The sequence below is a fragment of the Lissotriton vulgaris genome, chromosome 5 (genome assembly GCF_964263255.1).
Source record: "Lissotriton vulgaris chromosome 5, aLisVul1.2, whole genome shotgun sequence".
NCBI lineage: Eukaryota > Metazoa > Chordata > Amphibia > Caudata > Salamandridae > Lissotriton > Lissotriton vulgaris.
In genome coordinates this window covers 1,863,502,723-1,863,516,155 of record NC_141693.1, presented here as the reverse complement: position 1 = coordinate 1,863,516,155, position 13,433 = coordinate 1,863,502,723, and the positions used below count along the sequence as shown (strand labels likewise).

General features: G+C 46.4%; 1 protein-coding gene across 1 annotated transcript; it reads left to right on the top strand.

Moving 5' to 3' along the window:
- Positions 1 to 7,053: 7,053 nt before the first annotated feature.
- LOC147717547 (telethonin-like) lies at positions 7,054 to 12,853 on the top strand. Its single transcript, XM_086924352.1, has 2 exons — positions 7,054 to 7,337; positions 11,021 to 12,853. The coding sequence occupies exons 1-2, from the start codon at positions 7,189 to 7,191 to the stop codon at positions 11,433 to 11,435; spliced, it is 564 nt and encodes a 187-aa protein (XP_086780478.1). The 5' UTR covers positions 7,054 to 7,188; the 3' UTR covers positions 11,436 to 12,853.
- Positions 12,854 to 13,433: the final 580 nt, after the last annotated feature.

Here is a 13,433-nt window from a genome sequence, read left to right as displayed (position 1 = left end):
TGGACCAGATGACAGTCTGCCCAACAAACGTGCAAGAAAGGCAAAATATAGAAGACTGGACCAGTCACGTCAACACTGAAAATCGGTACACGACCACACACAAGCACATCACTGTTCGCCAAAGTCTAGAGACGAGTGCGAGGAGACATCAAACAGGAGAACATATCACACCGGAAGCACAGATGTCAGTGCACCAAACAAGTGTGAAGAGGAAGCGAACTACATAAGATGGACTGATTCACTCAGGCAATGTAAAGGGGAAGACAAACGCATTCATGACATCCGAAATAATGAAGAAACTGAGAGGAGGTCATTACCATCATGCGAGAGAGGCCGAAATGAAGCACCCTGGGATCAAACTCAAGAAACAAGTATGTGGTTATCGAACAACGTCTCGAGTGAATTGACAAAGAAGACACTTCAAGAAAGATACTCGGAGAAACAACCCAAAGATAACTCTGACGTGAAGAGCAGCTCGTCACGGACGACCCAGGGTAGAAATCCACTCGCTAAGACATTCTCAGAGGAACGTTCCCAAAGGAAATCGACAAAGAACTTCTCTGATTCAGAAAGCATGTCGGTCCGATCCTTAGAGTCGACCGAGTCGTGGTCCCGACAACGGCCATGGCGTCAATCATCCGAACACACCCCAGAACCATCAAGAGCAACCGTCAAGAGCAACATGTCTCACACCAATGTCTCTGAACACTCAATCATTCCACAAGACAACCTGTCATGTCGGTCACAGGTGTATCAAGACGTAAATAATACACCGTCACCTCTGATGGGGTCAGCGAGGCTGACTCTAAGGGCCTACAAAAGGAAAACAGATATAGTGGACCTTACGCACCGGATGGAAAAGGACCAGCCAGTCAATCTGCAAGGAAAGCCACACGTGTCAACAGAGACAGATCATCATCATACGAGAAAGAAACATACATATGCCCAGATGTTCCAAGGGCTCACCAGTCCCGAGCGGGAGTGGATGAGACAACCGGAGGTAGTAAATGAGTCCCCAAACCATACCAAGACGATCTCTCCAGATCGTACCTTGCCGTCTGGCACTCATGACTCTGAACAGGAGGGCAGTGGTGCCCTCAACCAGACAAGACAAACCGAAGCAAAAGGAAATGCGGGTGCTCGGAAGAGAACCAGAACAACATCCCCTCAGAAAAGAGATTGAGCGTCAATAGAACAAGAGTCGCAAAGAATGACAGACTGACGATCTCAAACTGAGCCCTTCGCAGTCACCTCAGACACTGAAGGTGAGTGGATCACCCAGAAGCTGATTGAAAATCACCACAAATCTGAGCATACGCAGATCACACGAGAGGTTATGCAATTGCAGAGAAGCACTCTTGTAGTAAAGGATGCTCTCGTCAAGGTGACAGACAGTCACACAAAGGAAACAGAGATGCGTCTACCAGGCTCAAATGAACGACCCGTGGACCCGTGTGGCTGATCGAGGATCTAGGAATATGTTGGACGCTAAGTTCATTTTGTTAACAAGGGGGGAGATGTAATATTGTGATGCATTCTAGTAGCTGGGAGTGGGCGGAGCTAGGGGGCCAGAGGAAGAGGAGGAGCGGAGTCAGGAAAGGGGCAGTTAGAGTAGGGACAGGGACACGAGCAGAAGCACGGAATAAAGCTCTCATAGCTGTTCTGTGCATGAGAACAACTAACTCTTGCTTTTGCTTGAGACATATCACCAAAGAAATATGGTTTCTTCATTCTGGGTCTTCACTCATTTGCCCAGAGATCTCTTGCGGAGTGTAAGGGATCGCTAACATTTTCTGTGATAACAGCTACTTATGTTAAAAGAAAATCATCCAGAAAGAGCTACTAATAATATTAGTAATGTAATAGCGGCACATCACACAAGATTGCATTAGTGGCCACCATATGTGACATTGGTAGCCGTTGTCCTCTAATTGCATCAGATAGGGAGGCCAGCAGTAAAATGCTTTGTCAATTTAGAATGGTCTACATGGGTAATTTATAGCAGGTGCAATACCTCTTGCCATGCATGCCCCTGGTGCCAAGGGAATAACATCCGTAATTAGACCCCCCATGGCCCACGATTTATCACTCAAAGATCTGCTTTAAATATATTATGAAAATATTTGGGATATTCTTCAAGCATCAACTTATGAGTTCTAGAAAATACACATTTATTTTGTCTTGATACACGCTCCCAATTTCGGACTATATATTAATTCCACCAAGCAAAAGCTTCTAATGAAGTAGGCGAGGCTGCACCCGGGAAAGCTACTTACAGATAGGTGGAGAGCTACCAGGAGCTCATGTGCTACTGGTTGGAGGCACCTGGATTAGAGTGCCCCTCTGCAAAAATGAAACTTGTCGTGACCTGTTTTTCCATGGACATTATCTGCTGGAATGTGCCGACACCTCCTCTGAGTCCTGGCTGGGTCTTGAAGAATGTAACAATCCCACCAGTTACTATTCGTCCAAAGTTACTCATCTTGCTTACTCTGAACAGGGGAAGTTTTACCAACACTGGGAAACGTGAGTTTTTTTGTGAACCAAAGTGAATGTGACACTGTTTTAGAGGCCATACACCATGAAGCAGCCCCCTCTGAACCCCATTCTCCCACCAGCTGGTGTTTCATACATGAGGATACTAAAAGAAGCATCCACAGCTCATCTGTGGAAAGAAGGCCTATCCCTTGCTGCTCTGAGCCTGGGCTGGGATTTTCTTATGCTGGTTATGTGGTTCTTGCATCTGACACTGACATTCAAACATTTAAAATGCAGCTGGTGAGCCATGAGGCTTTTGAAGCCACCAGATCCTTCTCCGTTTTGTTTCTTAATTAGGTTGTGTAGCCACCAGAGAGACAAGACATACTGCTTAAATACTGGAAGCAGTAGTAAAAACCACAGCCATTTCTCTAGGCCTGATAAAGGATCAGCTGAAAACCGAGAAAATAATTCTCCAACCCAATAAAATGGCCCTGGGCTATGCCCTAGAGGCCAAGGTGGGGATGTTTTGTGCCAAAGCAGGGGCAACATGTTGCACTCATCTCTCCAGCGACCCCTGTGTATCCATGATCAGATTCACCACATTCAGAGCAAGGCAAGTGAATTACTTGAGATTCAAAGTGGCTTAGCTTAAGCAGTAGGGGCATCAGGTCTCAGATAACTGGGATATTTCGAAAATGGGAAATAAGGATTTTTGAAATAGTTATAACTGTGATTCTTGATGCATTACCCCTTTGGGTTTGAATTAAATTGAGAATGGTGGTTACAAATATAACATTGAAGAATTTAAGACTGAAGTGATCAAAATACTTGCTATCAAACTGTTATAGGTTTGAGCCTCACAGTGAAAAGTTGGGCAGCGGCCAAGGGCGCTAAATTTCATACGCCTTTCTGAATTTATTAATAATTGTATATTTGTTTTAATATCTGCTCAAAACACATTCAGTTTTTCAGCAATTTATTTATGTGAATTATTTACAATTGGTACATTACATTCAGAATAAAATATCAAATAAATAAAGCATCAAATTAGATTCTAGATTAATACATGTATAAAAGAGGGACCACCAAGCAGTTAAACAAATCAATATAACACAACTCCAAGTCGAGAGGACTCCTAAAAAGAAGAAAAAGAAGAGGTATGAAGTGTCTGCATAGCTAGTCAGAGAATAAAACTTGTTAAAAAAAAAATACTTTGCTATCCCATGTTATTCAATGCATATTTAGTTTAATTGTTCTTAAGGCGTAGCTTTGTTCCTACGTTGGCACACTGAAACAAGAACTGCAGATTTAGTGGTCGGCCTTTTTTTGATTTAGCTTGCTATATCTTCTCCAGGTGTTCTTGCATTTTCTGACGAGAAGAGACTGGCCACAGGTCATTATTGTCTATTTGTAGTTTCAGCTGTATCATGTTTGTTCCACATTCAGTTCCATTGAGAAAATGTATATAAATGTAGCATCAAAGAGTATGTAATTGAGTATTACATCAATCAATCAATCATTTGTAAAGCACGCTACATACCTGTGAGGGTCTCAATGTGCTGGGGGGGAGTGAGGGGGGTGCTACTGATCGAAGAGCCAGGTCTTGAGAAGTCTTCTGAAGGCCAGCAGGTCCTGGGTCTGTCGTAGGCTTGTAGGGAGAGTGTTCCATGTCTTGGCGGCGAGGTAGGAGAAAGATCTGCCGCCAGCGGTGGTTTTCCGGATGAGTGGGACTGTGCCGAGGGCGTGGTTGGCAGAGCGGAGGCTGCGGGTGGGGATGTAGAATCTGAGTCGGTCGTTGAGGTATGCTGGTCCGGCTTTGTGTAGGGCTTTCTGTGCGTGGATGAGGAGTTTGAAGGTGATCTTGTTGTTGACAGGGAGCCAATGCAAGCCTCTCAGGTGTGGTGTGATGTGGCAGCTTTGGGGGATATATATCGAGGATCAGTCGTGCCGAGGCGTTCTCTATCCGTTGCAGCTGTCTCAGGAGCTTGGTTGTTGTTCCTGCGTAGAGGGCGTTCCCGTAGTCCACTCTGCTGGTGACGAGGGCCTGGGTGACTGTTTTTCTCGTGTAGGAGGGGATCCATTTGTAGATCCTGCGGAGCATTCAGAGGGTGTTGAAGCAGGAAGTGGAGACGGCTTTGACCTGCTTGGTCATGGAGAGGGCGGAGTTGAGGATGACCCCCAGGTTGCGTGCATGGTCGGTGGGTTCTGGGGCTGTTCCTAGCGATGTTGGCCACCAGGAGTCGTCCCAGGCTGAGGGGGTGGGGCCGAGGATGAGGACCTCCGTCTTGTCAGAATTCAGCTTCAGCCTGCTGTCCTTCACCATTCGGCGACGGCCTGGCTTTGGCAGTGTGGGGGTCTTCGGTCAGGGATATGATCACCTGGGTGTCGTCGGCGTAGGGGATGATATTGAGGCTATGTTGTCGTGCGACTTGGGCGAGTGGTGCCATGTAGATATTGAACAGCATCGGGCTGAGGGATGATCCCGGTGGAACGCCGCAGATGATCTCGGTGGTCTTGGAGCGGAAGGGTGGGAGGCGGACGCTCTGGGTTCTGCCGGAGAGGAAGGATGTGGTCCAGGCCAGGGTCTTCTCTTGGATTCCGGCGTCATGGAGGCGTGCTGTTAGGGTGCAGTGGCAGACCGTGTTGAAGGCTGCTGGTAGGTCTAGAAGGATGAGGGCGGCAGTTTCTCCTTTGTCCATAAGGATTCTGATGTCGTGGATGGCGGCGATGAGGGTGGTCTTGGTGCTGTGGTTGCTGCGGAAGCCGGACTGGGATGGATCCAGGATGTTGCTGTCTTTGAGGTGTTATTCTTGCTGTGTCTCCTCGGATGCTCTGTAATGCTCTAGTGGTGTCTCCGTGTAGACTCTGTATTGCTCTGGTTGTGTCTCCCGGCACTTTCTACCACAGCACCTTACAACACACAACATCCAGGACCTCTGGGATTTGAGAACTCCAGCCGAAGCAAAAGTACAGTAAAGCATGCAAAATGACTTGTGCACTATTTATTTTATTTTATTTACCGATTGGTATATATAAAATAAAAGAAAATGCTTTTGAGCTCATTTTTACTCTAGAATAAATTGAAAAATGTGCCTGAGTTCTTTTCTAAGAGCACATATCTACACAATGACAAGGCCACTCATCTCATAGAGCGATACAAAAGGGGATGATGGACGGAGCGTTTGAGCAAATCAAACACTCACCCCCAGTCAAAAGATCTGGGTTTAATCCATCACCGTTCTTTAGCACACTCTGCCACCCCAGTTCAGACATGGCTATTTGCAAATCAGTCTGACCTTGTGCCACATGGGAACAGTCCAGCTCGAACTGCCAAGCCATGTTTTCCCTGGACCGGAAACAAGCATCCTAGGACCGGTTTCGGATTCATAATCCTCATCAGCCAGCCTATCTTGAATCCAGTGGCCAAGTGAGCAAGGGACTCATGTCTGAGCATATACTGCCAATTTAGGGCGAACAAAGCGATACAAAAGGGGATGATGGACTGAGCGTTTGAGCAAATCAAACACTCACCCCCAGTCAACTGATCTGTGTTTAATCCATCACTATTCTTTAGGTCACTCAGCCACCCCAGTTCAGACATGGCCATATGCAAATCAGTCTGACCCTGTGCCTCATGGGAACAGTCCATCCCGAACTGCCAAGCCATGTCTTCCCTAGAACGGAAAGAAGCATCCTGGGACCGGTTTCGGATTCATAATCCTCATCAGCCAGGCTATCTTGAATCCAGTAGACAAGTGATCTGTTGACTGGGTGTGAGTGTTTGATTGGTTCAGATGCTCCATCCATCACCACCCCCTTTTGTACCACTTTGTTCGCCATAAGTTGGCAGGGTATGCTCAGATGTGAGTCCCTTGCTCACTTTGCCACTGGATTCAAGCAAGCTGGGCTGAAGACAGCTGAAATGCCAGAAACCTGTCCTTGGAAGCTTGTTTCTGGTCCAGGGAAGGCATGGCTTGGCAGTTCGGGCTGGACTGTTCCCATGAGGCACAGGGTCAGACTGATTTGCATATAGCCATGTCTGAACTGGGGTGGCAGAGTGGGCTAAAGAACGGTGATGGATTAAACCCAGATCTGTTGACTGGGTGTGAGTGTTTGATTGGTTCAGATGCTCCGTCCATCACCACCCCCTTTTGTACCACTCATCTTATAGAGGCTTTGTTATTTGTTTCTTTAGCATAGCTAAACCAGTGGCAAAGCCAATAGGTCTCAAAAGCAATACATATCGGCTTTTCTAATGATTTTTTTTTTCTCCAGGGCCCACATCTGGCACTGTTAATGCAAATGTCTACTATCTGCTGTGGTGGCTGGGGTGTGAGCGGCGCTGGTATGCGGATGGTGCCAGTAAGGATTTAAGGAGTGTGTATGTGTGAATGCCTCTCTGACGTCAGCAGGGGGCTCGGTGACTCAGTGAGTGAGGCTGGTGCAGTCAGAGCGGGACCTGTATCCGGGCTTCCCAGCACTTGGGTGTCCGGTCAGATATAGAACATTACAGCCCCGGCCGGGAATAGCAGCGGCGGCCTGAATAAGAGACCGGAGGGAGGGCAGAGCAGAGACAGAGAGGGCGGGTCACAGCTGAGGAGCCTCCAAGCAGACAGACAGAAAGAGACAGACGGGACATAAGAGACAGACAGACTCACTTCATATACCAGGAGCAGAAGAACAGACAGACAGACGGACGCTGCAGAGATGTCGTGGTGCACTGTGGTCCTGCGGGGTGCCGGGATTCTGAGTTCAGCAGAGCTGAGCTGCCAGGTGCAGGAAGAGAACAAGGCCCGGAGGGAGCTCTACACGGCGGAGTGGAGGGACCTCAGTCTGTCCAGCAGGGCTGAGAAGGGGTGAGTGGGTGAGGGTAACGGGAGGTGTTGGGGCCTTGGGAATGCTCAGGGAGGTGAGGGAGTGTACGTCCAAAGTACAGGTAGGGTCGGTGAGTGAGGGTCTGAGTGAGGGGCAGGGGCGAGTAAGGATGGGGTGAAGTGGAGAGAATAACTGTTGTCCTTAATATATATCATAGCCCAAGCTCTCAAAAAAATACAACTTTACAAAATTCTAAATGATTCAGAATGATCGGGCTATAGGAGCAGGCGGCATGCATGTGGACATGTTTTAAAAAAAACAGTGTTAATGTTTAAGTTTCTGCATGAAGACCTCATTTAATTTCCTTTCAGAAGTAGATAGTTATTCCATATTTTCCATACCATCCAAATGACCCGAATAAATCCCCTGCTACAATTCCTTATAAGAAATCCCAAATGTAATTATTTATTTATTTATTTATGAGTTTTACATAACGCTGGCTAGACCCGGAGGTATCAGAGCGCTTTACATGAGGATTAGGAGTTACATGTTACAAAATTACAACAGTTACAGGAACCAAGAATAAACAAAAGGACTAAAACAGTAATTAGATAATAACAAGTGATATTAACTCATACGCTGGAAAGGGGAGGTAGCCCCAGGATCACGGAGGGTCGGGGATAAAGTGCATCGAACAGTGCTATTTAAAATGCATTAAAAAAAGAAAAAGTACAATTATCAATTATTTCTGACTCCTCTTACAAAAGTGCATTCCATACGGCATTGTAGAGGATCAAAATCAGATAAAAACCTTTGAAGGTCTTAGATAAACACCTAATCAATCTCAAAATTAAAATGCACCAGACGTGAAACACATCTACCAATTCCTCTCATTAAAGTCCTTTCTATATCATATTAAAACATTTCCAAACTTTTAAAACCCTCTTGCCCCTCCCCACCTTCTTTGCATATAAATATTCTTTATTGTAGACATAATGCAACCTGTGCAGCCTTGTTTGAAAGTCTGGTGCATCCCTTGACTTCCAGTAGTCAGTTATCACTGAGCGGTCTAGAAGAATTGCCATAAAGGGGCTGTAAAAATTGCTATAAAGGGGCTGTAAAAATTGCTATAAACAGGCTGTAAGGATTGCTATAAACGGGCAGTAAAAAGTGAGGTATGCCGCATGCTTTGCAGAGATCTAGGGCCAGATGTACGACCATTGGAAATTGCAACTCATAAATAGCGCCAAATTGCGAGTCGCAATTTGCGAGTCGCAATTTCCAATGTACAACAGTTTCTGAGACATTGTTTGCGATTCCCAATGGGGTCACAAATTGCATGCCTCATGCATATTAATGAGGCTGTTGCAATTTGCGACCCCATTGGGAATGGCTGGCACTCCCAGGGATAGTGGCCTGCTAGGGTCAGCAGACCTCCATGTCTGGGACTGCTTTTAAATAAAGCAGTTTGATTTTTTAAATGCAGCCCGTTTTTCTTAAAGAAAAACAGGATGAATTTAAAAAAAAAAAAAATGAAACATTTCTGTTTCATTTTTTAATGCCAGGTAGTGGTCCCTGGGGCCACTGCCTGCTTTGAAAAATTGTTTGCGCACCCATTCACAAAGGGCAATGGGTCCTCTGGGGACCCCTTCCTGTTTGCAAATTTTTTACCACCCTCTTAAAGAGGGTGGTAAACTGCGAGTGCTTTGCGACCGCAACTGTGGTCGCAAAACATGCTTACATAGCTGTTAAACTCACTATTAGGAAGGGACGCCATTGGAATGCCCCTTCCTGATAGAGAGTCGCTAACCCTATTTTGTGAGTGGCTATTTAATTAGCGACTAGTAAATAGGGTTAGTACATGGGCCACAGGTTTTTTGCATGCAGAAACGAGTCTAAAATCCATTTGTGCACGCAAAATGCCGTCGTACATCTTGCCTAAGTCTCTATACCCTAATATCTCTAGAACTTCCTAAACGTATTGACTTAGCATCAGGGACAACCGGAACTCCTACAGCCTCCTGGACACGTGCTGCAAACTTTTCCCAGAATTCCCTTGGCTTCTGGCAGCTCCAGATCTTATGTTCCAGGTGCCTGATTGCATCTGGGACAGCTGTCTGGAATGTCTGCATTAAAGTCCGACAACTTCTTAGGGGTATAACAAACTAACCATAATCACTACACATGCATCCATTTAAATGTGCCCCCTTAAAAGCTCGGAGTTAAAAACGGCTATTTCTGACCAGCCTCCCTCGACCTCTTCTTCATCCATTGGTTTTGGGAATTATGAATCATTCTATCAGGATTGTTGCCCATTGCCCGGCAGTTTTTGTCCATCGTCAGCTGTTTGTTGCAGGTCTGGGGGTCTTAGGGTTTTGAGAGGGGTTGCAGCGTGCGAGTGCCTGTGCTTGGGACGAGCAGAGGTAGGCGCAGGCCCTTGATGGGCAGTGTGAGTGAGAAGGAGTGAGTGTAGTGTTATTGATCCCAGAGTGAGTGAGTGAGTTCATCTCCGTGATCAGCAGGGTTAGTATGTGGTGCTGGAGGACGTGGCTAGTGAAGTGAGTGTGGCTCTGACTTCTGGCTGGAGTTTAAGTGTGAGTGGCCCTGTGGGTATGCTAGGGTGATGGTGAGTGCACCCTGGGACCGGTCAGTGTGAGTGAGTGAAGGGCTGAGGTGCGGCTGGTTGAGTCAGTGTGGTGCTGCATGAGTGGCACTGCGTGAATGAATGTGGCTTCAGAGGACTAAAAGTGAGTGTTAGAGTGATATGACTGAAGATCAGAGTGAGGATGTGCTGCCTTCCCCTGTCCCTACACACCTAGCTAATGATTTTGGATCTAGAGAAAGTCAGTTAATTTCCAGTCATTTCTAGTGTGGGCACAGTAGGTGCAGGGTACCAATCTCCCACCTTCATTCGCCCTGGCCTCCCCTTGTGCCTTCCCACCACAGCTGTTGATGCCAATCGATGCCAGGTGGCAACGCAAAATTAAAAACAGACACAACACCTTGCCACACTCGTTAATATGACCAAGTACCTTTAACTTTAGATAATGGATTGTACAAACGCACTAGTGCTTAACATGCTTAAATGTAACTTTTAAGTGTGTGTGTTTATATTTCTGCCCACAAACAAATGGTCTTCAGCTCATTTCAAAGATTACACCCTCTCCTTTGTAAATCATACTCCTGCAACCCAACAGCACCTAATCTCATCTCTCATCTATTAACCCCCACCAACCACCTACCCCAACTAATTCTCACACCTAATTCCTATTAATTTAATCTATCACAAATTAACTGGGGTAAATGCTTGCAGTGGTCTGCTAGCACACATAAGACTTATCAATAACTAACAATAACCAATAGGACCGGACTAACAACTAATAGGTGATCGTCCATTGGAAGTGGAGGTTGCAGTCATCACATGACCCTCCTGAAGACCCTGTTCACTTTTCCAGCTTAACATAGAGGGGCACATAAGAAGCACTTAGCAATAGCCTCCCCACTAGAAGTCGATATACCAAGAATTGCTTACACTGGGTTGTCCATGATCTATAACACACATAGCTTCCTGTGGTGCAACTCGGCATCAGTTTTCTGGCTTGAAATCCTCAATTGTTGGTTTTAACATTGGGTTACTCTTGGTCTGTGGCACATATCCTGTTCTTGGGTGCACCTAGATATTCAATTTTTAAGGGTGTCTGACATTTTCGCTTACTTTCTACAGCTGTTGTATGAGAGAAGCGGATGACCATCGGAAGGAGACCTACACCAAGTGTCACGAGGTCCAATTCCTGGTGCAGAGGTCTCCGTGGAACGTCATGAAGCTTGGTCGTCTCTGTGAGGTGCAGACAGAGTACCACCTACCCTACCAGCGGGCCCTGCCCCTGCCTATCTTCAAGCCTGTGGACCTGAGTGGCAAGACAGAGAGGGTGCCCACCCCTCAGGAGCTGAGCAGAATGATGGCGTTTGAGAGGGCCTTGAGCCACCCGGGCGACGGTCTGTGCCGGGACAAGAAGATGATTTCTGAAATCACCAAGGATCTTCCCCAGGTAATGCAGATGCCACACATGGAGCTTGGAAAGGTGCCCCTGCCACGGTCCCTGTCCAGAACCTTGTCCCAGGAGGCCAGACGAGGCTAAGGACAGACCAGCAGGCAGCTGGCACACATGGACGTTAGGAAGGTGCCCCTGCCACAGTCCTGCCTAGATCTTTCTCCAGTAGGCCATAAAGGGTGAGAACATCTGAAGTATCCTGTGCAGACGGCCTCCATCCATCCTACCCTTCCTCCAGCCATTTTTCTTGCTTAAACTTCCACAGCAACTCTTCTGGCTCATCCTGGAGATAAAGTCACCTCAACCTCCATAAACATGGACTCCTGCATTCTGTACTGTGTCATGTCCAACTGCGTGGACTGGGAGGCTGCAGGATTGAGGATACTCAACTGAGAGGGTCTGAGCATGGCAGCCAACTCAATCCAGGAAGATTTGCTAGGACTTGTGGGGTTTTTCTGCAATAACTAAATGTATTGATGAACTGTGGACAGGTTCCAAGCCACCCTGATCACATTTATTATTCTTTAACTCCTGAATTTTATTTAAATGGATAAAGGACTTACTATGGCCTCCCAGGCCAAGAAAGTAGTAGGGACATGTTTTGGTCTGTAAAGAGCATTGCTAAGAGCACCGAGGAAGAATCTTAAATGGCTTACATCAGCAACCAGAAGAACAATCGTACAAGGCCCCATACTCTCGCAACTGGACTATGGCAACTTGCTCTGCCTAGCCAGCCCTGCCTATATCACTAAGACACTGCAGATTATTGAAAATGCATCGGTATGTGTCTAGTTGAGCCTTCCAAAATCTCAAGCTGCAAGGCTGGCTCTAGCTAGCCTTCACTGGCTACCACTAAGGAGAAGAATTGAATTCAAAGCGTTTTGTATTGCACAAAAGTTCAAATACGCCCAGGGCCCACATCCCCTAAGCCATCTAATTGTCCCACATCACAACACATGAAACATGAGGTCAAATAACCACTCTGTTTTGGCCATCCCAAGAATTAGAAGGGCAAGAAGTGAAGGCCGGTCCTTTGTTTATTTGGCTTCCAGACTCTGGAACTTTCTCTCCATTCGTTTACGAGCCAATGGTAATCCGGCCAGCTTTAGGAAGCACTTAAAGACCCACTTGTTCGGTTAGGCAATCACAATCTCTTCTACTTTCTGTCAGCGCTGGGAAGCCCGTGTCTAAGTCGCTGTGCGCTTTTACAAGATCTGGTAACACAACACAACAAGTGTTTTGTCTATAGAGCTGTGAATGGATTACGTTTATAAACTAGGAGACAAGGTGGAATTCCATTGTCAGAAAATAATGGAAACGACTGAAGGAATGCCTACAAAAGAAAATGAGAGAAGTACGTAAGTGACTGAAAGATGGTGGAGGACAAGGAAGGGACAAATACTTGCAGTAATAAGGAGCACCAAGTGAGATGACCAAAGATGAAAGGAAGAAACAGAGAGAAGAGAAACAGCTAAGACTTGGAGCATACATGAACTTAAAGCAGCAAAAAAAGTCAGGAGGAGTCAGGCACCAGGTGCCTGGATGGAACTGGAGGGAAACTGAGGTAGGGTCACAGATGGACAGAGACATGAGAAGAATAGGGAGAATTAAAGGGAGGCAGGAGGGTGAATTAAAAATAAATAGAAGAGGTGCATCGCACAGGAGAGTAAACCAAGAGGGGCAAACAGAGCCACCTGGGGGTGTGTGAAAACCATACAGCTTGTCGAAAGATAGGACATAGGTAAGACCAATCAGAAGAGGGGATAGCAGTGAGGTCTGCTCAGATTTCTGCACAATAGTAGAGATTGGACTAGCATGTGCATGAAATGTACGTAAAATAAAAGAAATGCGGAATAAAAAGACCAGGTAGATGATGAGGCTTCACAATGGTCAGGAAGGATGGGTGGGATGAAAGGAATTGTAGGGGAGTTTGAAAACCTTGGTGGGTTCATACGCGGTACTGTGACTGGGTGAAACTACTTAAGGACGTAGGATGGCGAATTCAGTACTCTGCGCCAAGACACTAGGCTGAAGGGAGGGGGCAGTACTGCAACTAATGTGTAAAAACAATGTTGTCAAACTGTG

What these genes read in the sequence shown, in the direction of transcription:
- LOC147717547 (XM_086924352.1), top strand. Translation starts at nt 7,189, where the DNA reads ATGTCGTGGTGCACTGTGGTCCTGCGGGGTGCCGGGATTCTGAGTTCA. An exon ending in TCCAGCAGGGCTGAGAAGGG is followed by an intron (nt 7,338 to 11,020) that starts GTGAGTGGGTGA and finishes TACTTTCTACAG; the next exon opens with CTGTTGTATGAGAGAAGCGG.